The 25,642-nt window shown below is 40.4% G+C and overlaps 1 protein-coding gene across 1 annotated transcript in view; it reads left to right on the top strand.

The window, feature by feature from the left end:
* Nucleotides 1–25,642, top strand: part of Scin (scinderin) — a 69,368-nt gene that overhangs the window by 31,009 nt on the left and 12,717 nt on the right. Inside the window, exons 5-11 of the mRNA XM_034514652.2 lie at nt 14,208–14,300; nt 16,607–16,739; nt 17,220–17,308; nt 18,273–18,488; nt 20,571–20,692; nt 21,134–21,224; nt 24,678–24,848. Coding sequence (XP_034370543.1) covers nt 14,208–14,300; nt 16,607–16,739; nt 17,220–17,308; nt 18,273–18,488; nt 20,571–20,692; nt 21,134–21,224; nt 24,678–24,848 — 915 coding nt within the window. The remainder of the gene's footprint in view (nt 1–14,207; nt 14,301–16,606; nt 16,740–17,219; nt 17,309–18,272; nt 18,489–20,570; nt 20,693–21,133; nt 21,225–24,677; nt 24,849–25,642) is intronic.

Consider the following 25,642-nt stretch of genomic DNA (forward strand, 5'->3'; position numbering starts at 1 on the left):
TTTATGTCTTTTCCTCCCCCCAACTAAACCGTAAAGGTCTACGCACATCTCTGATGTTTCTGAAGGTCTCACATGGCTTTAGTTTATAGAGATTGGGACGATTTTGAACTTGCTGATTTCAGTCCTGGGACAGTCATATATATCGTCTGTCCACACTGCACATTTCAGGATGTAAGTTACTAGGAGAGATCAGACTGGGATCAGATCAGATGTGGGATTTGGTCAAACCTGACATGGGTGCTGGGAACCAGACTCCAGTTCTCTGCAAGAGCAGTATGTACGCTTAACCTTGTATCCATCCTTCCAGCCCCGGCATTTGTGTTTTAATCTTTTAACTAAAACATTGCTATTCATTTAACTCAAACTGATAGTTTCTTAAATATCCTCTATAAAGATGGGGAATTATTTCCTAGGGAATGATTTCGATTAGATGAACCATTCTTCATTTTTCTTTGTAGAATCAGAATGAGGTCAATCAAAGAAGCGTAATAATAAAACCAGGGTACTGGTGTGAAATTTTTTTTTTGCAATCATTTTGCAACAATACAGTTTTTTTAAAAAAAAACTCTCTAAAGCTTCGTGGGTAAATACTATTAATAAGAATAAAACCACCCTACTTCTTTTCATCAGAGAACAAACATGGGCGTTTTGAGTTTCATAAACATAAGAAAGACCTAAGATTGTTCAGTGTCTATAATACATGTGTGAGAAAAATCACAAGAGGAGGAAGGAGAGGTTGAGTGGAGGGAGGGGAGGTTGAGTGGAGGGAGGGGAGAATGCAGTGAAAATTCATTGTATAAGAGAAGAATAAAAAAGAAAAACCACACTCCTTAAACAGTTTTCTGTAGCTATCTCATTTATTTCATTGTTAGTTAAACTGCGATGTGTAGGAATGGAAATGTGAGTTGCCTGAGAAGTTTGTTTGGTCAATAGGCACAACCATGTTTGTCTTTGTGTGCTTTTGCAGCAGTGCTGTGCTCTGCATTGATTCTCCCTCTGCTCTCTGGGACCTTTTTGTAAGTCCTTGAGAAACTGAACAATGTCTTAAATGTTTTGGACTCTCCCATTTCTATAGCATGGCACCTGGCACATGGGAGATGGTCACCAGAGTTTATTATCTGATTGGAATAATGTTATTACGAGAGTTGGGTGGGAGAGGACTTTCTCATTTATAGTTTACTCTTCAAAGTAATTTAGTTAAAGGGATCAAATATTTGCCACTCTGTCTAGATTGGTCCTGAGGTTGCATTACCTGTACAGAATAGATGCAGTGCAAGAGGTACCAAAGTGTAGGTGCCTTCCTCTTTCTCCTCACTGTCCCATTGTGAGAAGATATTTTCCTTCATTTTCCCTTAAAGCAATGATACTCTGAATAACTGATAGCTAAGCAAGCACAGTCGCAAACAGTACATTTTAGTTGTTGTAGCTATTTGCATTTATTTTATGGCCAAGCACTGTTCAAAGCAACCTTAACTTAATTGTTTTATTTTTGTCAGTATTGAGGATGGAATCCAGAGCCTTAACCGTGTTAGGCCAGTGATCTCCCACTGTGTTATACCCCTTCCTTCTTTTTTCCTCTTGATTTTGTCACTGGGCCTCATGAAGTTGTCCAAGCTGACCTTGACATCACTCTGTAATCAGCCAAGCTTTCAACATTCAGTCCTCCTGCTTTAGCCTTCAGAGTATCTGGGATTACAGGCCTGCACCACCTGGCTTGACTCAGTCGCTTAATTCAGTGAATCTATTAATTTCTGCTATTTATTTAACTCCCATATTCATTTTGCTCCTTATCGAATTCTTCTGATGAGAGGAATTGAAATACTCTGAACCAAGATAAGTGATGTGGAGGTAAGATCGAGTCAACCATCTGGTGCAATAAAGTGACAGTATCTTAGGTAATTGTTGTCTCATCAAAGTTCAGTGTGGAGACTTGTGACCTTGCTGATAAGATACCACATTTATAGGGTCAGTGTGACTTGATACCACATGGCAAGTACTTCTGAATGAGTAACTTTTCTCTTTGTTTTGCCGTGGAAGTGAGAGACTAGCAGTAGAGCCTGTCAATGGGATGATACAATTCCAACGCAGGTAGACTTAGTGAGGAGCTCAGGGAGGCGGTGAAGCAAGGCCTCCAGAGGATACATTTGAACCAATAAGCTAATGTAAACATTAAAGTAGATACACTACTATAAATACTGAACTAGAATGCTGGCGTCAGCTCTGTAAGCTTAGTGTTCTTTATGTTACTGTAATATTGATTATATGTTATCAATATTAATAAAAAACCAATAGAGAGCCCATTTCTCTTTGGTCTTTTATACTAAAGATTAACCAACCCCAGACATTAAGGGCCAAATTTCTTATTTAATTGTTTACACTCCTTTGTGTCTGTTTTATAAATGACATAATTTTGAAGTATAAAACAATGAACAGTAACAGTAAGTTTATGTCAGTTTCCTGTTAAATCTTGTGCTAAGAATGTTCTGAGCCTGGATATTAAAAAAAGTTTCATGATCCATCAACTCATATCCCTGTAGCATTTATTTTACAATTAGCATATGTTGAATGCCACGAAGAAATCTGCTTCTGTAGCATAAAGATGTCCCTGAAGTGGAAGATGTCTGAACTATGGTGTTAACACTTCATCCAGAGCCAAGAGTCCCGGTGTGTCATAGCTGTATTATGTTAACAGTATTTGTACAGATGGGTATTATTGCAGTCATGGTCACATGAGTATCTAATGCACCACCATTTTGGAGTTATGTTGTTTGAAAAAATATATTTATAAAAATAAAATCTTAAATGATCTTATAAGGAAATCATTGTTCATGTAAATAGAGTATTATGCCATCTATAAAGGGAGGGAATACCGTTAGGATAATTCAGGTTTTAGAGAGCCCATATTTCCTATTAATCATGAAAAAGATACTACCGTATGACAAAAATGAAAATGTTCTCACATCTGTAGATGACAAGCTTTGTGTAAATAAATGAAGTTTTAAACTGCAGATACTCTAGAAATTAAATACAGTGTTTGTTACAGTAACTAAATTAAAACATTTACCACAACAAAAATACAATTTTAATAATAGCATGCATGTACATGAGACAGACAGAACATTTAGGAAGTGTCTGGGAGTGAGCAGTAAGTGTCCTATAGTTGGCTTGTGATATTCACTGTCTGCCTTGGAACTCTGGACAGTGGTCTGTCAGGACAGAGCCTGCTCATCATAGGATGAATTTTCTCCTTAGTCCTCATTCATCCTCATTGCAATTTTCTTGATAGCATAGCTTTTTATTAATTTAGAAATTACATAATTAAGTAGATGTTATTTGCCCTAAAGGAGGTAATAATTGCCACTACGGCAGCTCTTTACGTGTGAGTGGCACCTTCCATGGGCTTTATAGAAGGAGCTGCTTCCGTGACAGCAGTTCTGTGATCTGGATACATTTATTACCCTCCTCTTTGGACTATGTCCCCCTGACACCTGACTCAGAGACAGGACTGTTGTGATCGGGAAGATGCTCCTGACAGCACAGGTAAAAGTCAAATATGGCAGCCACATGTTAGTGATTTATGGAGCAGCTGCTGGGTCTCGGTTCCAGAGGTGTTGTGAAACATGTTTGGGAACTGGCCCATGGAAGGCTGGGGTGACTACAAGATTCAACCTGCAAGCCTATCTCTCAGCAGTTCAGGCTTACCCTTGGAGGTTCAATGCTCAAACCCATCAGTTCATGTGTATGAACATGAACAGCTCTGTAGCTGCTGCTACTGTCTGGAAGAGAGAAGCAGGCTTTCTTCCACATTTCGGACACAAACTCCTGATGACTTCTGAGGCAGGACAAGGATGTCCTGGGCAGAGCCTCGGGAGCTCCTGCCATGTCTTCTCTTTGTAGATAAGAAAAATGAGTTCTCAAGAGGCTTTGGAACTAGCTTATATGAGAATGAGAATAAGTCATTGGGGGGAATCCTTTCACAGCAAACATTATTTTCTGTTTAGTGAATTAACTAATTAATTTCTGGTAAGACTTTAAGCTGACATATTACTCAGACTGGCTTCAAACTTGCAGCAATTTTCTTGCCCTAGACTCTCAAATACTGAGACTAGAGACCTGAGACCCCCATGCCCAGCTTAGGGCATATGTTCTAGACTATCCAGAACCTTGGAACCCCTAAGCTATTCAATAATCTGAAAACACTTTGCCAGACAGCTTGGAAAGCTTACTGTATTTTGTATCTTTGCTATCATCATTTGTAGTCTCAATCATAAGATGCTCACCAAGGGTGGAGCAGCTGGACCCTTCATCAGCGTTCAGCTGTTTCTTCTCCCTTGATGCATTACATCTAGGATCATTGGGTTAGGCATTGTTTTAGAAAAAAAATACATTCTTTTTAGTCTAGTGCAAAAGGTGTACAGATACTTTCCAACCTACCTACCTATCCAAGTGTATGGAAGCTATGCCAAGTGTGCTGAATTAGGTTTTGGTGTGTAGAGTTTTTCTGGATTATGTCAATAAAGGAGGTTTTTGTCATTAATATTATAATTATATTATTATAATATTATTAATATTATAATTATAATATTATAATTGCTATTATATATAATATATATTATTATAATTATAATATTATTATAATTATAATATTATAATTGCTAATGACAATAATATTTTGTCATTAGCAGGCCTAATGTAGCTAAATGCAACTTGTAAGCTGGGGTTCTTTACCTTCTTTTGAAGGGGGGTGGATGGTAAAACTACTTGTGTACATGAAATGAGATAAAGCAATGACCATGGAGGCATAGCTGATGCTTCTCCTGAGAGACACTTGTGTAGATTTTCTCTGTCTCATAGAAAGAAACTGGAGGGAAAAGGAAGTTTGTTCTGGACCCCTCCCCTCATCAAGCTTGATGTTTCTCCTTTGGAAACCTTCTCCAAAGTTGGTAAAAATAAAAAAGAAGTTACTTACTTAGGGAAGAGGTTCAGGGATATTATGGAACAGAAACAGCTTTGGGGACAGGCCATTGGTCTTTTGAAGATCGGATGCCTTTTTAAAAAGTTGTGTAGTTGGGTGGTGGTGGCACACACCTTTAAGCAGTGCCAGTGGATCTCTGTGAGTTCGATGTTAGCCTGGTCTGCGCGAGTGAGCTACAGGACAGCCAGGGCTACACAGAGAAACCCTGCCTCAAACACTGTGTCTGCCATCGGCCACCGCCGCCGCCACCACTACCACCACCAAAATCTGAGTCTGAAAACCCCCACATTTCTTTAAATATATCTAGACATAGAAATAAGTTGCAGCAGATTTTTATCGTACCAGGCATTTATTCCAGAGTAATGGTCACTTAGCCTTGAAGTAATCTCTTATAAAAATTCTGTGATTGTTTTCTGAAGGTATGAGGTTGCTTTTCTTTAAGAATTTCAGAGCCTTAGCATGAGCCCAGTTGTTAAGACATTCCTGGCAAACCTAGAATTCATATTATGGTTGTGCTTGCTTAGGTAATGGTTCCTTAAGAACGTAGGTCAGAAGACATTTGGGTACACTGTAGTTGACTTGCTAAAGGCCTTTTGTTTAACAATAATAAAAGTGCTCCTGTGAGGCAGTCCAGAGTTCAGCCCATCAGAGACTGGGCGGCCCTGCTGCTAGGATGCCTTAACACAGCCTGCAGTGTCTCTTTCTTCCATCATGTAACTCAGAACGCCGACACTACATGGATGTGTGTTCATTCCTTTCTCCTATTTGCTCAGGTGGGATCACTAATGACAAATGCCTGGTGACCCCTGTGTTCAGCAACACTGCTGTGGGGGCATTTCATCACTGTAGTGAGTACTAGTGGGTAGCCCTGTGCTCTCACAGGTGCTTCGTGGACCCCAGCCTTTTATCAATAGGTGTCTCATGCTTTCTGCACTCTAAAAACACCTCTACTCACAACCCAACACAGCAAATTCTTCTGAATCTGATAGGACAATGGAGGAATACGTGTATTTAAGAAGCTGGGAAGCTCATAGCAGAGAGCAAGTGTTAGGTTCTCATGTCCAGGGAGTGGTAGCTGCTACAGGAGGCCACAACAGCCCTTCCTCAGAAGTCCCTGTGTTTATTCCTATCAGCATCTTCCCTATTATCAAATATTTGTCTTACCTAAGGCACAAATTGCTCTGTGGCAAGTAAATACAGCAGAGAACCTGCTTTCATGTTTATTAGGACTTCTATGCTCTATGTGCTTGATTTTCATTTAGGGAAAGGAACATGGATGCAAAAATTATTGAGGATTAAAATGTTCCCCCATGAAACGTTGGGGCTTTCTCTGCTTATTGTGAGAACAGACAGAGAGCCATGTATATTAAAGTGATGAAGACACGAGTGGGCTGCCTCATTTTTGATGCATAGAACTTCAGTGGTGGTCGTGGTGCTGGTAATGACAACCAGGAAGTTCTGAGGCCGGAGACTACATTTGAAGCAGAGATGGTTTATTTACTACTCCATTATTTAATGTCAGAATCTTCTGACTTATTTACAACCGAGCTCTTGCTGAAGATAGAAAAGCAGCAGAAAGAATGGTTAATTTTGATAGAGGACAAAACCCAAACCAAACCAAACCAACCAACCAACCAACCAACCAACCAACCAACCAATCAACCAACCAACCAAACAACCAAACAACCAACCAAACAACCAAACAACCAAACAACCAACCTACCAAACAACCAAACAACCAAACAACCAACCTACCAAACAACCAAACAACCAACCAAATAACCAACCAACCAAACAAACAAACAACCAAAAGATAGATTTACATAGATTTTCAACCTCTTGTGTGCTGAAAGGAGCCTCAGGTTATAAATTGTTTTCAGCACTTTTCCTGACACAGCTGAGCAGAATGCAAGCTATTCCCACTTCTTTCTCAAATCCCACCTTTTAGGTGCTACTTATTTCTTCCTGAAGACTTGAGGCTCCTCATAGTTACACTTAGATCTTCAGGTTATCACTTCTTTGATACAGTGCTTTAGGAGAGTTAGGAATCAGTTAAGAACACTTCCTATGCTTTGCTGACTTGAGTGGCCTGTGATGAATCTGGGAGACTTCAATGAACAGGAAATGATAATTACTCCATGTGAAGTAAGGACATAGATTCTCTTCTGGAAGGAAGAAAAAAAAAAACACAAAACAAAGCAAGAAGTATTTTGTGTGTGGCACAATTGTTTACTGTTTTATTTGTTAAAGAAATAAATATACTTATAGCTTAAAATTTTACTTGAAATATGAATATTTTCCTTCCCATAAATAATTTTATAAATTTTATGGTCTGTATAGTTTTCCACCATTTGACTATAGTCACTTTAATGTAATCAATCCCTTATATGATAGGCATTCAATAGTTTGCTCTTTTTAATATAAAACATTGTCATGAAAATTCAAGTTATTTTTATGTATATTTTATTTATCTCTCTCTTTCTGAGATAGGATTTCTCTGTGTAGCTTTGGCTCTTCCGGAACTTGATCTGAAGACTAGACTGGTCTTAAACTCGCAGAGATCTGCCTGCTTCTGCCTCTGAAGCACTGACATTAAAGGTGTGTGCCACTGTTGCCAGGCTTAAGTTTTGCTTTAGAGTAAACTGCCATGATAAAAACTATTGAGTTAAGTAATTGGTATCCTTTCTGTTATATAGAGGTAAATCACCTTCTACAATTTTCCTTCATGTCAGAGAGTGATTTTTGGTCACATTTTCTTCACATCATAGATCGTTGATCCTTGCTATTTAGTGTTTTTATTTATTTTTATTTTGGGGCATGGTCTCCCATATCCCAGCCTGCCCCCAAACTCAAGGATGGCCTTGAACTTATGATCCTCCTGTTTCTACCTTCTGCGTGCTGGGATTACAAGTGTGTGCCATCATGCCCAACTTTATGTAGGATCTAACTTGGGGTTTCATGCATCCCAGGCAAGCACTCTCCCAACTGAGCTCCATTGCTGTCCACTGAGTCTTCTCTTAAGGTCTGTTCACCCATATAACACTCTAATATCATGAAAGAATTTCTCTGTTTCAGAATTTAATGGCCACAGCATAGGCAGACCTAAGAAGATGAAAGAAAAGAAATAGGTATTGGAGAAAGGTAGAAACAAGTTCTGTAGGGTAGGGAGTTACCCGCTCTAACTCCCATGAATAGAGAGTATGCTGCAGCCTCAACACCACCCTGGGCTAATCCCAATAGGATAACCAAAAGTACTTCCTGTGCAGTTTGTGTAGAAATGAAACATTGAAAGTATCTGCAAAGCAGGCATGGTATATTAGTTAAGAGTATGCAGTCTGAAACCAGAGTTCAAACTGATTTGTCACTTAAAGCAGAGTAACCTTGAGCCAGGTACTCAGCCTTTTCATCTTCTCATTTTTAAAAAAAAAATACGCACTTGTAAAATGGGATAAATAACAGGCTAACTCCTAGGGTTGTTGAGACATGAAGTGGCATAATAGAGAGGTGTGTCACTTAAGTGACACTTAGAGAGGTGTCTGGTGCATCTCTTAAACCAGACTTTAAAAGTACCCGGCATTGCTTATAATGGTACTCAGAAGTACTGGCTGAAACACGTAATGACTAGTAAGGGGAAAAATGCATACACAGACCCTGTCTAATACATGTGACTTAGACAAGGTTGAGTGCTGATGTTTAAGAGTAATTTTCAAAGAAGTAGAACCAAATGAATGAAGTCTTAGAGCAATATTCAGTGACTGTCTCAGTTACTTTCTATGGCTGTGACAAAGCACCATAATAAAGGCAACTTATAAAAGAGAGATTTTAACTGGAGGCTCATGGTTCTAGAATAGTGGTGATCAACTTTTCTAATGCTCTGATGCTTTAACACAGTTCCTCATGTTGTGGTGACCTCAACCATAAAATTATTTCATTGCTACTTCATAACTATAATTTTTCTACTATTGTGAAATGTAATGTAAGTATCTGATAGGCAGTCCCTATATGGGTTCCAAGCCACAGGTTGAGATCCTTTGTGTTTAGAAGCTTATAATCTAAGACCATTATGGCAGGGAGTATAGGCAGCAGGCAGGAAGGCATGGTGTTGGAGAGGTAGCTGAAATGCTGAGAGAACAACGGTGAGAAAGGGAGCAAACCAACTGGAATGACATGGCTTTTGGAACCTGAACGCCTACCTGCTATGACACGCCTCTCCCAACAAAGCCACACCTCCCCCCAACAAAGTCACACCCACAAAGCCACACCTCCTAATCCTTCCCAAACAACTTCACCAAGGCAGACCAAGTATTTAAATATATGTGCCATGCTCATTCCGACCACCGCAGACTGAGGTCAAAGATTGTGTTTAACTCATTTCTTAATCAGAGACGCAAAAACATTATAACAAAGAAACCCTCAAAGACAGGCATGTGCATGTGTGTGGAAGTGAACTTCTGAATAGGTGCAATGCTGGCCTCTTGTGCAATGTAGAGGTGAATTCTATTTTTACCAGACAAAAAAAATCCTCTGCTTCTCTGTCAACAAAAATCGCTTGATGTCATCTATTTTCTACAGCACTAGATCATTAACCACAGGAAAGATGCAGACACCCAGAGCATCAGATTGCTCCAGGTATCCCTGAACATTATCTGTGAAGTAATTCTTAGAGTCTCAGTCAAAAACTTGAAAAGTTTCCCCTGATTTACGGAAGCATGCAAGCAATTATTTCAAATTAACTAAGGCAATAGGAGAACATGAGTGGGGATCTTAACCTCTCAATACTATCAGTTAGCTTTATGAAATTGTGTCAGCTCTTTGAGTATCAGCCCTTTCTGTGGGATTTGGGTGACCGTGCCTGGTGCATAGAGCTCTAATAAGGATGAAATAGCAGAACAAAAGTTCCTGATGTGACTCACAGCCATTCAATGGACAGGGGCTATTATGGACTTAATTATAACTAACTGAGCCAGGTAAGGATTAATTGCTCAGTTTTTGCTTGCACCACACCCATTACCCCAGATAGAAGCTGTATCCAGCAAGAGGAAAAGCCCAGGGGAAGGATGGGGCATGACTCCCACAAGGGACATGGAGGATGTCATCCTGATTAGAGAAAGGAGCTAGGGAGAGAGCACTGAGAAACAGCACTAGGCTGGTAACAATGGGGCTGCAGAGATCCCCATTGAGGAGGTTTGGCTTGATAGAATAAGTACCCAAGTGTGAAGGGGCTGAAGTGCAGATCCAGAGGATTTAGCCTGAACTTGTTGATTTAGCTGCTGGCAGTTGACAGCCTGTATTTGTCAAGTCACGCAGATGCTGGTTGAACACCCTGAGGTTTAAAAATGATTGCTATAGAATAATTAAAAATCTTGTTTTAAATTTTCTATCGTTTGAGGTATGGTTGATAGTTATTATACTTACTGAAGGTAGACAAAGTGACATTTAGTTTTGGTATCCATGTATATTTGTGAAATAACTATCACAATCAAACTATTTAGAATATCACTGCTCTCTCTCTCTCTCTCTCTCTCTCTCTCTCTCTCTCTCTCTCTGTCTCATGTATATGTGTGTATGTGTGCATATGTGTGTAAAATTAGGATCCACTCTTTTGGAAAAATGTAAGTATGCAGCCCTTTAACTAGTTACTATACTATTCATTAGATTTCTAGAACTTTTTCATCTTATCACTGAAATCTGGACCTTGAGACCAAAGTCTAACTTCTGCCATTCACTGCTCTCAGGAATCCACTATCTACTCCTGCTTCTATGAGTTCCAATACTTCAGGTTCCACATATGAGTGAGGGCATGCTGTATCTTTCCTCCTACATCTGGCTTGTTCTACTTAGCAGAATGTTTTCCAGGTTCATAAATGTTTCCATTGGACAGGACTTCCCTGGTCAAGTTATATTCTCAAAGCATAGGAACAATATAAAATAAAAATCAGCTGCTAATATGCTAGGCAGCTTATGATGAGAAAATGAGGTGAGTCGGAAGGCAGGAGGGAGTTGGCAGCATCACCGTGACCAATGACAGGAAGGATGGGGCCTTCACTACAGTCCACATGAAGGACCTTTTACCATGACCGTAAGAGGGAGCATTTAGTGACTCATTGGAGAGCGGGCTTTAAAGTTCAAGAAGAGGGGGGTTGGACATATCCTGATGCAAACAGGGGAATGAGAATGGCTAGTCAGGAATTTGCTAGATGAAGATATTTCAAACAGATGCTTACAGGAGTGGAAAGACAAGCAAACTCTAAGCTTGAGTGACAGGTCTGAGCTGGAACAAGGAGAGTTTTATGGCTGTCAGAACACATCATTCCACACACAGAAGCCTCATGGGCCGGATGCCAACCATACAGAACTGAAAATGAAGCCGTTCTACACTTATGTTCAATCTTGCCTGGAACTGTAGACAAGGTGCATGAGAAGTCTGTTTTCAAAGATCAGAATGTATAGGATAGTTACAAAGTGATGTAACTTAATTATTTTGTTCTTTCTAGGCAGGGTGTAAAATCCTTAAGGGACAGTCAAGGTGTTTGGAAACCTATTTACATCCCCCAGGGAGGTGCTTGGTAAATGCTTAGTTGTTGAACTGATGTTTAAGGTGATCCTTAGAGAGACGTGAGCATGTGCCACTTCTATGCTAGACTTAGCCTGTTTTCAGCAAGTTACATTGGTTCAATTCCCAACTGTGCTTGCATCCTTCGAGAGACTGATTAAGACACTTGGCTAACATGGGAGTTGCTGTCTGGAAATTAAAACTTAAAGTATCCCCCAGTTCCCAGACTCAGTTGGCCCAACTGGAGACTTGCCAGGATTAGTTATACCCTTAACCAGAACTGTTTATTCCTAACGGTATGTTGGTTAGGGTAGAATTGCCGAGGCTTCAGGAGGAGACTGGGTGATTCTTCCCTGCCACACTTGTTTTTATCAAACTATGAATGTCCTTTAAAAGAGCTTTTGGTTTCAAATATTTTAATTTGGGATATAATTTAACTTTTATCAACCCCCCCCCAAAAAACAAACAAACTAACAAACAAACAACCCAAAACAATTCCTTTGCAACCTTTTAGATTTTATAATAATTAAAATGTTTTATTGATTACTGTATAAATAAATGATGTCAGTTTGTCCCCAGGTGAATTTCCAAACTTGAGATTGTACACATGCTCACAAAAGGTTTGGGTACGCTTGTATTATTTGACATTCAGTAATGGATATTTTCATGCAACACCAACGTCATAGCTACTTTTCTTTTGCTGCAACAAAAAACACCGTGACCAAAGAAGCTTATAGGAGAATGTATTTAAACTGAGCTTACGGCTTCAGACGATTAGAGTCCATGATGGTGGAGTGAAGGCATGGTGAGATGAACAGCTGAGAGCTCACATCTTGTCATTAACCATTTATTGAATCTATATGAATATCTCCTGTCCCTCTTTTGAATTTATATTTAAATGGATATTATGACAATCACGTTATCTAGAGGAAATTTATTATGCCTGTCCTATGTTGTTTATGTCAAGTTAATGAATTAAACTTCCTTTTTAAAAAATTATTTTATTTATTTACATTCCAGCCATAGCCCACCTGCCCCTGCCTCCTGGTCTCTTCCCACAGCTCCTCATCCCATTCATCCTCCCCCTTGCCTCCAAGAAGGTGCTCCCTCCTCACCATGCCTCCCCCTTTACTGGGGCCTCAAGTCTCTAGAGGATTAGGCACATCTCCCACTGAGAATTAGGCAAATTAAACTTCTTCTATTTTGTGACTTTGGTATAAACAAATGAAAGCAGATTCAAATGAATATTTTTCCAAATAACATACCTGAGCTTTTGCGTTGCATCACACATACAAAGCATGGATAAATGTATTTATCTATTCAGCTGATAAATACTGGTGGAACATCAACTCTATCTCAGATTTGATTCCAAAACTAGAAGCACAACATGAAACAAAGTTTGATTGTGGTCCATGATACAAACTGTATTTTGTGGGAGCTGGACTGAGGATGGGGGATGAGAAGCAACAGAGTCATGGGACGAATCTGGGGAAATCTGACTCTGGATGCCAGCATCAGGGCACAAATATGAGTTTATTGCACAGGGCATAAGCTTACATACAGTGTTTGAGCCAATCCCAAGGCCCTATATCCTCTTCCAGTCATATCTCGACACGCTGTCACCATGCCCCAATGAAAGCCCTGCCTAATGAGGTTAATCAGAGGGGGGAGGGGGGATGGCATCATTACCTGTTAGGACTCCCATGAAGATGAGGGTAGCAGCCACCACCCTGGCCTAGGTTCCTTTTTGATGTCTGGGGTTCCAGGAGCCATCTTAGATCTAATGCCATGTAGGGCAGATCAGGACTCTTTGAGGAGTCCCAATAGCCTGTGGTGCCTTGCTCTCCATCCCACTTTTTTCCTTCACAAGGTTGACTTCCACATCACCCAAGGTATGTATACTTTGGGTATGGTGTGCATACCAACAATGCTAGGTATGAGCCCTGACAAAATATCCTGACAAAACCCTCTTATGAAAGAGGTGGTTTATTTTAGCCCACTCTTTGAGTTCCGAGTTCCATTCAATCATGGCAGAAGCCTGAGGTGGCTGGTCATTGTTAGGAAGTATGGAGTGATGAAAACTGATACTCAGCTAGCCTTCTTTTTATATACTTTTGGGACTCTAGTCTAGGGAATGATGCGTTCACATCTAGGGTAGATCTTCCTACCTCAACCTAACTAATATAATGCCGCACTGACGTGTCCAGGGCTATCACCTAGGAGGTTCTAGATTCTATCAAGTTGATGGTTAAGATTTTAACCATCGTTGTATTTTACCTCAAAACAATCACTTAATTTAAGGAATGAATTAGTAGAAACTAGAGTATTTCTATAAGCAAAAGGCCTCAGAAGAAATCTTGTCTGTTATGGAATTGAGCTGCAGGACTCATTTCACTTAATCCCTGTTAAAAAAAAAGGGGGGGGGAGGGGCTCCTGAGTTTTCACATGGGCTTTCATGGAAGTGCATGCCAGCAACAGGCACAGGATTTGTTTACTTTATGCCACCCACTGCTTTGACCCACGGGAAGAGGCCTGTGTTATACAAATTGATGAGAAATTCATGACTCTGCTCTTTTAATCTCATAGATTTTATAATCGATATCTTTATAAACGTAAGATGGTTCATCATTTTTAAAATTCTGCACAACTTTTTTCCCCCTCTTCCTCATTTTTCCCCAGGTTTTAGGGGCAAAGCCTGAGCTTCCAGATGGGGACAATGACGAGGATGTCATAGCAGACATAAGTAACAGGAAGATGGCAAAGCTCTACATGGTGAGTTTCTAGGGTGGAATTCTGAGTTGGTCACTGGAGAGACTGTCTCTATTGTAGTAAGGAGCTCTCCTTGCCCTCATAGAGAAATGGGCAGGTGATTTTTTAGTTCTCGTTAATGATAACAAAGTTACTGCTTTAACTTACATAGTATTGTTTAGTTACCTGTTAGTTTGTTACATTTTGATATAGTACACCTGACAAGAATGTTTCCTTTATAGAATAAAACGTTTTGTGAGGTTTTTCTTATAAATTCTTGGTAAGATTGTAAAATCTTCATCTTCTTTAGAATATCCTTTTGCCGGGCGGTGGTGGCGCACGCCTTTAATCCCGGCACTTGGGAGGCAGAGACAGGCAGATTTCTGAGTTCGAGGCCAGCCTGGTCTACAGAGTGAGTTCCAGGACAGCCAGGACTAAACAGAGAAACCTGTCTCGAAAAACCAAAAAAAAAAAAAAAAAAAAAAAAAAAAAAAAAAAAAAAAAAAAAAAAATAGAATATCCTTTTAGTACAAAAAGACCTTTCTTTGATCCAGGAAGGTGAAGTCAGCTTAAAAAAAACAGGGTGGAACTGCTCTTGGGTCAGGTGCTGGTTGACCTAGTGTCCAGTGGCTTCTGTGGTGAATGACTGGGTGGGGCACATTCTTCTGAGGCTCTGTTTTCTGAAAGGGAGGGAAGGAGGCGTGGAACGACAAGGGAGAAAGTGGTTTTATTAGGCAACTATTCAAGTTTCTTCCAATGACAGAATTTTGAATCTACTCTTGTGAAAGCAACAAAGCCACAAAAACACAGCAGAGAAGGAGACTGAAGAAAAGAGTCTCCAAGTGTCTCTCTCTTACAACTTTCTAAGGAAATGATGGAGCGGATAGTATCTCTCTGCACAACCTAGTGACTTTCTTCTTCTCAACAGGAAGAAACTGTATATGGTGGCTTTTAAAAAACTTCCTCTTCCTCTCCGTCTTCCTCTTTCTCCTCCTCTTCTTTTGAGACAGGGTCTCTCTGTGTAATCCTGAATATCTTGACACTCACTATGTAGACCAGACTGACCTTGAACTTACAAAGAGAGAGTCGCCTGACTGCCTCCTGAGTACCAGGATTAAAGGCATGTACCAATACACCTGGCCCCTTTCAGGAACCAAGTTCATAGATATGAATGAAGATGAGTTACTAATTTGTGCAGCATAACTTTTTTTTTATAATGAGGAAGTGGCTTTTTTTCTTCTTAGGTGATAAAGGTGATATAATTATCATATCTGCTAAATACTGATATTTTTAATATGATCCATACAGAGATTGTTAACTAATAGTATGTGGCTTCATTAGTCTTTTTATAGTCTAACAAATGTCATTTATTCCCCACCATCGATCAAAAACTCTTTTCCCTCTCTGATGTATGAAAGAAATATTTCAATATAGAAAAATATTAATCTTAAACCATAGCACTCTCTAGTGGACATATAGTATAGTGTACAATTTGGGGCCACATAAGGCTGGGAAGGCAAATCACTGTGAGCACTTTCTGAATAAATAAAATGCAAACTCCCCTTGTTGATGCAAAACTTGACTACTAATTGAAGTTGAGTCTGGAGCCTTCATATTTAGCAAACAGTCAGCTGTTCCCCTTGCAACCTACAAGCTGATCGTTGAAAACCAGTGCACTGAGATGGTGCATGAATATCACCTTCAACTTTGTCCCTTAAAAGCTTCATCTCCACTGTGACAGAAAACAATTAACCTTGATAGTTTCCTCAACATAGAGTTAAATTTCTGGACTTAGATTGGAAAATATCTATAGCCATAAACTACACTGTTCAGATGCTTTCTCCAGTGTAGTGACTGCCATTTGATAAGGACCCAGTGACAGAAGTAAAACAAATTTACACTCAGCCTTTTGTGTGCATTTAATGAGTGTAGGGTTGTCACCTATTTGAAAAGTTTACTCTAAATTTTAAAATAAATGATGACGGAATGAAGGGTTCACACAACGTAGTAAACACTAGCCTTGTGGTAGCCCTTACACAGCAAGATTATAACCACGGTTTTCTGATGTTTTAGAGACAGGGTCAAAGTTTAACTTTCTATTAACAGTTTTTATGTCTTTCAAGATCTTTCTACAAAAGTGTTTGGGGTTCAATTGGGATGTATTGTCTCTGTTTTGAATCAGCTCTGCTCTATACCTTGTAAGGTTCATGCTCTCAAAGCGTGCAGTATATCAATCACTACATCTCTAGAGAGTGTAACTATCACCATAACACAATTTTAGAATGGTTCTTCCCAAAATGAAATTGTGGCATTCAAGTCTTTTCTCTTAGGTTTCAGATGCAAGTGGATCCATGAAAGTGACCCTGGTGGCTGAAGAAAACCCATTCTCCATGGCCATGTTGCTCTCTGAAGAATGCTTCATTTTGGACCATGGTGCTGCAAAACAAATCTTTGTATGGAAAGGTATGAGACGCCATTTCTATGGTTGCTGTATTTTAGATTTGATGCTCTTTTCTTAGGAGGTGAAAGCAAACATCCTGATTTTAAAGAAAAGTATCTCTCTTGAGAAACAGACTGTAGGTCTCTTAGCTGGCGCAGCTGGTGGCCAAATGTTTAGAACCATTCAGCCAGGGTTAGAGAGCTAAGGAAAGCATTTGAGTATCAGAAATATACATTGTTAAGTATACTGTCAATTACTGTGATAGCAAATGCATTTAATATGCCAGGGGATTTTGCCATTCTCCCATTGCTATAGTCAAATTAAATTATTTTGGTACACAGGTATTTCTTGATCATGTAGTCTGTTCCCACCCAGGGCCTAACCAGCTGGGTCTTTTTTAAATTCTGAGACTAGATGAGGTTTAGGCATGCTCAGGGTGATGTGGTCACATGCAATGTAGTATATCCCCTTCTGTAGTTATATATACCTGTATCTTTCTTTAGGTAAAAATGCTAACCCACAGGAAAGGAAGACTGCCATGAAGACGGCCGAGGAGTTTCTACAGAAAATGAAGTATTCTACCAATACTCAAGTATGTGTGAAAAGAAGTCACTAGAAGAATCATTAAAACTTAAGAGTCAGGAAGTCTCTGAAAAGCTCATGAAAAGTTTGCTTCAAAGCAGTGTGTGTGTGTGTGTGTGTGTGTGTGTGTGTGTTTGTGTCTTTACACAAGTGTCACTAATAGTCTTTTTGTGAGCAAAGTTTTGTATAAAGTGGAGGTCAGACTATAGGGCCACACAGAGCTGTAGATGTCCTTTGTAGGATCCTTGCCTAGCATACATGAAGTCCTGGACTCCATCTTAAAAACTGCATAAAACTGGGTGTGTGGTGGTGCACACCTGCAATCCCAGTGCTTGGTATGTGCAAGCAGGGGGTTGGTTCAGGGCCATTCTCAGCAGCCTAGATGGTTTGAAGCCAGCCTGCATTGCATGAAACCCTGTCTCAAAAATAAATCACTTTCATAAAGACCATCTACTACTCTTTAGACTATTATGAAGGCCCTAGTAGCAGCCTTCCTCCAGATCAAGTCAGACATTGACTAGCTACTCTTATTCTCTGTGAATTTCTTATTTCACTGATGTTCTCTGTATATGTGTGTATGTATATACACACATAGATACATACAAACACAGACACATACAGACATATACATACATACATACATACATACATACATACATACATATCCTGGCACAAATAACACAGTGGGATCATATCTTTTTGGTCTCTTGTGAACCTAACATAGAAAAACATTTATATAGTGGTAACACATGAAACATTTTTCTCATTTTTATCATTCAAATTCAACAGCAATGACTTCAGCTGTCAGAAAAACCTAGGTTGAATTATCATAGTTGCACAGACTTACAAAGTTGCAAGTGTAGTCATAGAAATGAGGACAGTATTTTTATTACTTCATTCTTTCTCTTACTGTAGCTATTCTTTTTGGTCTCTTACTTTCCCATTGCTATATATATATTTTTTTTAAATTGCAGATTCAGGTTCTTCCAGAAGGCGGTGAAACACCAATTTTCAAACAGTTCTTTAAGGACTGGAAGGATAAAGACCAGAGTGATGGCTTTGGGAAGGTGTACATCACAGAGAAAGTGGCTCAAATAAAGCAGATTCCATTTGATGCATCCAAACTGCACAGTTCTCCGCAGATGGCAGCCCAGCACAACATGGTGGATGATGGCTCTGGTGGGGTGGAGGTACTTTTATCTCTTTCTCTTTCTGTCTGTGTTTTAATCAGGCCTCTCTATGGTATCCGAGAGGGGGAAAGGTTTAAAGTCTTGGCAAACTTTAAACCTTTTTAAAAGGTGAGTTTTGCTCAGTAAGGAAAGCGGCCTAAAATTATACACTGAGTCATAGGAGTTACAACTGAGAGCTGCTGCTGCTCGGCTTCAGGTCCATTTGCACACGTGCATGTTGTTTCTCTACGGTGGTGGTAGGCATGGCAGTTTTTCCTGCCAGAAAGACGTTGTATAGGGTTGTACTCAGAGCATGCCAACTACCATCCACTGCTTCCCTAACATGTCTGAAGCATTCCTGAAGCAAAGTGAGTTAAGGCAAGATATTTCCTGAGCATTCAACTTGAGTGTATTTGTTATCCCAGTTTAGATCAAAATTGCTAAAACTCTCCAAATTGTCTTAAACTCAAACCTCTTCAGATCCAGTCCACTCTCCAGTCATCTGATTTAGTGAGGACTGGTTAACAACATCTGCCCTCTAAAATATCTGTACGACTCTCCAGCCTCCCTGAAGCTTCTCTCCTGCTGGAACGTCAGGATTTGACTCTTGGTCCCTTCTTGGCATCTGAAGTATTCTCTCTCCTCCATGCACTATGTTCAAGCAGCTTCCATTCTTAGCAACTCACTCCAGTAGCAGGTATGCCCTCTTCTGAGGAGCTGTTCCTCAGCACTGACAGGGCCTTCTCAGTGATATAGGTGATGATTTGTCCAAATGTATCACACATAATTGTTATCAAATGTGCCACACAATTGTTATCTAAATGTATCACATCATTGTTACCAAATGTGTCACAATCTGTTATTTATTCATGGATTTCTCCTAGATCTTTCCATCAGTTCCTTGAGGACAAGAGTTAAGTCCTTTCTATCTACATTCTTAGGCCTTATCATAACACTTGAACCAAGTATAATTGACGAATTTAGGGAATGATTTTTCCTCTTTTCAAAGAACCGAAGTATGACGCTAAGCTGCATAGGTGTTTGCATGTGGGAACAAGATCACAGCATTCAGATGCTACTGTCAGATGGGTATCAACCTCCTGGTCTGCATCCCTCTCCTGCTTCGGTATCCTCACTGCAGATCTGCACCTGGGGCTTTGTAGAGAGCACTCTGAGCAGACGGGGCTCCTCATCTCCAGCTGTGCCTGTGGTACAGGCTTAGGCTCTGGCTACAGCTTCTCTGAGAAGGCATCCTGTGGCACATTGGCACTGCTAACACCTAGTGTCTTAGGTTCTTGAGGTTGGTGAGGCTCTGTTCCTGAGCTCTCTGCTCTCTAGAAGGTATGGTGCAGGGATGCTTCTCCCCAGATGCCCTGCATTGTTCTCTAGATTGTTCACTCCATATTCCAAAGCCATATACTGACTTGCTTTTCCCCAGCACCCACATGGGAGGAATTGTGCCATTTACAGGGGCACAATGTAGTGCCTGGTGACCTCTTGCTCACTGGCTACTTCACAAATGGTGAAAAGTTTTTACTATAAATTTGAAGCATATTTCTGAGCTGACTTCTTGTAGTCTTATTGTAGTAGTACCATATTATTTTCATTGATTCATACACATGTGTGCACACATACTCAAACACACTCAAACAATACACAAACACATACACATCAATAGTATCAAAACTTCTAGGCAAGATGGCACACGTCCATCTTCTTAGCACTTATCAGACTAAGGCAGAAGGATCATGAGTTCAAGATCAGCCTGGAATACATAGGGGAGTCCTGTCTCAAAACAGAATAACAACAAAATTTAAGAACAAAACCATCAACAGCAAAATTCTCAGAACTGACGAAATATTGTAGAGGAAACAAGAGAGAGAGAGAGAGAGAGAGAGAGAGAGAGAGAGAGAGAGAGAGAGAGAGAGGATTTTAAAAATCAAGAAATCTGTTAACCTTGCTTTTGCAGGATTAAAAACTATTTAGAAAAATAACTAAAACATTGCTTGGTAATGAATCTAAAGTAGAAATGACTTATAGTTTATGAATAGTATTTTAGGTCAGTGAACTTTTAACAGGTTATGTCTACTCTGTCTCTTTCAGATCTGGCGCGTAGAGAACAGTGGTAGGGTCCAGATTGACCCAAGCTCGTATGGCGAGTTTTATGGTGGTGACTGCTACATTATCCTGTACACTTATCCCAGAGGACAGATCATCTACACATGGTGAGTCTTTCCAGCGTGCAAGTGTCATGGGCCATGCACATACCAATGAGTGGACTCTATGCAGCATGAGGTAGAACTGTCCTTTGATTATCTGAATAGCATGCAGATAGTAACTCAGATTCTGTGGGGATGATTTTCCCAAAACAACAAGCATTAGACAGACATGGATTACTTAGCAAAGTCATATAAGGAGCTAAGGCCCAGATTCTTTAAAATGGAAATGAAAAGGTCCTGTCCAATGTTTACATTTCTAGAAATACACAGGGCAATCCAGGATTAGTACTTACAAAACAACAAACAGTAGCTTTGATTGCTCTGGTCTCATTGAACTATTGGCTTCCTTTTGATATCTTACAATATCAAGTCTCTTTTTGAAATGGCTGCATGAGAGGGTATTACAACTTAACTACAGGCCAGTGTAACTTGCTTACATTCCCCTAGGCAAGGAGCAAATGCTACCAGAGATGAGCTGACCATGTCTGCGTTTCTGACTGTGCAGTTGGACCGGTCCCTTGGAGGGCAGGCTGTGCAGGTTGGTCTACTTTACCTTCCCAACTCATGTAATTCCCCATTTTCTTAGCCCTCTTCCTGACGAAAGCTCACTTCCCACGTTCAGTAGGGATCTTGATTTCTTTTAATTTTGAAATTCAGATATTTCATAACACACCAGTCATTTCAGATTCTGGAGAAGAGGAAGCCACTGCAAATAGAATAAAAACATCAACAAACTAATAATTTAGGAGCCCAAGAAGAAAGCAAAGAGTCTCTTCTCTTTAGAATCCATCATATGCCACGGTTACTAGGCATTTCCAGCTGTGAACAGTTATAATAGACAGACTTACGTATTGATATGAGCTCAGCCTAACCCTGAGACCCTGTGAAAATGTTATGTTACAAAACAAAGGAGAATTAAAATCGAAGACAGAGCTATAGTTGCTCATCAGCTGGCCTCAAGTGAGGGAGATGATCTGGGATTACTGGGTGTTGCAAAACATTCACCGGTGTGCTTAGGAGTCAACTAGGGAGAGAGGCAGAGTGAGAGTGATGGAGTGTAATGAAGACTTTATGGACCACTGCTGGCTTTAGGGGAGAAAAGGGCCCCCCAAAATAGAGGCAACCTTGAGGAGCTAAAAATGTCATGGGAAAGAACACATCACCCTAGAGTCCCTGCATATCTTAGTTACCGTTCTATTGCTTGAAGAGACACCATGACCAAAGTGACTTATAAAAGGCAGCATTTAACTAGAGATTTGCTTACAGGTTCAAAGGGTGAGACAGACCATGGCCATCATGATGGGAGCATGGTAGCAGGCAGGCAGGGATGGTGCTGGAGCAGGGGCTAAGAGTTTACATCCTAATCCACTGGTATTAGGCAGAGAGAGTGAGAGTGGACCTGGCATGGGCCTTTGAAAGCTCAAAGACCCCCTCCAACATACTTCCTCTAACAAGGCCACAACTCCTAATTCTTTCCAAACAGTTCCACTGACAGGGGACCAAGCATTTAAAGATGTAAGCCTATGGGACCCATTCTCATTCAAATAATTGTGCTGCACTCGCCAGCTTCTAGCCCAGTGAGCAAATGATTGTAGATTTTAACCCAGTGACTAAATTAGGTAGTAACTCACTTCTAGATCCTACTGAAGTACAAGAGGATGGATTTATGTATGATAATTACTACAGTAGCAACAAGAAATCACAACAGTACAAAGCAAGCACAACTGGACAGTTTTCGGGCTGCAATCATAGGTAACTGTAAAATATAGGTAAAAACATAGAACAATATTTTGTACATTCACAGTCATAGAAATCCCTAAGTTATGGTTCACACGGGCAAACTGAAATTAACCTCGGCAGATACATAGATCCATATTTTCCCTCTTAGGGATCAGAATCTTGTTTGAAACAAAGTCCATTGGCCAAAAGTGATGGAAGTATCAGGGAGGAGAAAAGAAAGACAGAAGTGGGCAGGGAGGGGATAGAACAAAGAAAATAAGGAAAGAGGGCACAGGAGAAGGGAAAAGAGATGCAAAGGGAAAGAAGGGGAGGAGAGAAACATGTTGCAGGATCCTGCATTTGGCATTTCTGAAAATGAAAAAAAAAACATGTTTAGAATGATTGAACCCTGAGTCAAAATCACACACACACACACACACATACGTATAAACACACACACATATATATGCATACATACATGTTCATACACACATGCACACACACATATACACACATACATACACTTACACATGCACACATACATACACATGTACACACATGTATGCACACATGCACACACACATATACACACATACACACATATATATACATACACACATAAACACACATAAACACATGCATGCATATATGCATGCACACATACATACATGCGTACACTCACAGGCACACACATATACATACATGCATACACACATGTATGCACACACACACACACACACACATACATGATTTGATTCTATGAGAGGGACCAGCAACTAATGTTTGACAATATGCAGACAGTATGAGTACTATGTTGAAGTGTCTCTGCTGTGTCTAAGGGGCTATTTCCAGTGAGTTTCAGTGTCAACATTCTTTTTTCAAGTTGGCTTTTCCTCTTATGCTGGAGTGTCTGGCACATTTCATGACTGCTATTAATAACTACAAGAAATGTACAGTGTCTGTGTATTTAATTCCTTCCTCTACCTGCAGCATGTCTGTCTACTCTTATTATCTGCTTGTTCCTTGGCCTTACACCTAGCTAGAGATCTCTGTCTCTGTCTTACTTTTCTGTTTCCTCTCACTTTATAACTGGGTCGGTTCCTTTACCACCTAGCTGTATTCTCTGGCTGGTTTGGGGGATGATATTTGTTCCCTTGTACTAGGAAAAAACATCTTCTAGACAGCTCCACTGACCTGTTTATGACATTTCTGATTCAGCATCACGAAGTGTGAAGTGTTCTCTTCACAAGGATGTGTCACCTTAGCTACCTCATGTCTGAAGTCACATGAGCCCAGGTTCTATGTGGCATAAAAGATGTTTTGCTTTCAAGCCTTTATAAACGTGAGGTTTGATGTTCAAGTGAAATAATTAAGCGGAAAGGTGAGTCAGATACTTTAGAACATAAGATCGGCGATGTGGAGGCTGAACTTGGTCTTTTAATTGGCTTCTTCCCATCTTGGTATAAATTAATAGATACATAAAGACAGTTGGCTCTACCTGTAAAGAGCACATCAACCCTGTTTATAAACAAACTCGATGAATAAAATGGTTAGGTTCTTTAGGTGCAGGCAGCTCCATTCCTAATCAAATATTTCATTCGTTGGAGTATAATATTTATTAGCTATGAAGAGATATCACCTATGCCGTGTAGTTGAGCTTAAAGCTGTTCCTCACAAACGATTCAAAATGTTTGATAGCTACACATTGTGTTCCGAAATTTCACAATATGGTAGATGATGAATAATTAATGAATTTCTAGGAATTAGCTAGTTGAATCTTACAGTTGGTGAAATACTAGTTTCTCATTGAGTCACTAGATGGCAGTGGTTCACAATAATTATTTTTAAATAGCTGGAGTTCTGCATTGCTCTTGTGTTTTTGGTGAAGTAGGTGACTTGGAAGTACGTAAACAAATTATTAAGCAATTCCATCTACCCATTTTCCACTCCCCTCTCCTTTGGAGTAAAGTGCTGACCTTTGTGAGTGCCCTTTCGCCTCACGTTGGCGAGTCCCCTTTCTTTGAAGGCTGTGTAGCATTAGTTATTTTCAGTGCTCCCTCCTTTACTTTCCAAACTGTGGCCGTGCCAGAAGATGCTTCTCAGGTAGCTGCCCGCCATCTGGATGTGTAATTGTTGACCTATGTCTATGAATGAAGTCAGTGATTTTCAGTATTCGCTAGGTCCCTATAATGAAGAATGCCTCTGAATCCCACTTTGCCTGGCCGCTGGAAGCTCTCGTTCATCCTTCTGTCTCCCTGCCCTGTGCACCCAGGTCCGTGTCTCTCAAGGCAAAGAGCCTGCTCACCTGCTGAGTTTGTTCAAAGATAAACCACTCATTATTTATAAGAATGGAACATCCAAGAAAGGAGGGCAGGCACCGGCTCCCCCTACACGCCTCTTTCAAGTCCGGAGGAACTTGGCATCTATCACCAGAATTGTGGAGGTAAAGCTATGCGTTCCGTGAATATGCTCTGGGTATGTGCTTCCCAATACACCTGGCCATCAGCAATGTTAGCACTGCCCACACTGGAGTAATCTGTCCCACCTCGAATTCTAGTCACCACTGAAATGCAGGCCTCTCCCACCACTCCATTGCCCTGTGTTTCTCCAGATCTGGAGCTGCTTCCAATCTGTTTGTTTTAGGAGCCATTTAGCCCAGATCTGAACATTCAACCAGTCTTGTTTTGATTTACCAGTAATCTCTTTGAGTCTCCTCCTGCCTCATCTCTGCCTGCCCTCTGAAGACTGACTCCACCACGCCTCTCAGTGCAAGCTGTAATTCCTCGAAGTTTCCTTTCACTGGGACCCCCTGGATGGGGGGCGGGGGGCTGTCCTTGTTCACCCAGGCCTTTCTGGCTTCTCTTTCTATTTGGTTCATCTCTGCCTCCTCCTCACCAATGCAGCCCCGCCCCACCCCTCTGTATCCCTCCACCCACAGCCCTCTTCTGCTGTCCTCTGCCTTGTCATTGTGATGGCCATGGCCATGGTCTCTGTCATTTCTATTCTGCCCTGTTCTTCCTTTCAACAACCTCCTCCTTCTCTCAGAGAGAACATAAATTTAATCACACACAGATCACCACATCTGCACACTCACAATTTCACTCGCTACATCTGTACATGGATCTTATCCTCTCCTCTGGCTTATGAAATAATTAAAAAACATCAACTGATTCGTACTCTTAAGAATAATTCAGATATTAGTGACTTATACAAAAGTGATGAGGTGTTTTATCAATT

The sequence above is a fragment of the Arvicanthis niloticus genome, chromosome 11 (genome assembly GCF_011762505.2).
Source record: "Arvicanthis niloticus isolate mArvNil1 chromosome 11, mArvNil1.pat.X, whole genome shotgun sequence".
In the NCBI taxonomy this organism is placed as follows: domain Eukaryota; kingdom Metazoa; phylum Chordata; class Mammalia; order Rodentia; family Muridae; genus Arvicanthis; species Arvicanthis niloticus.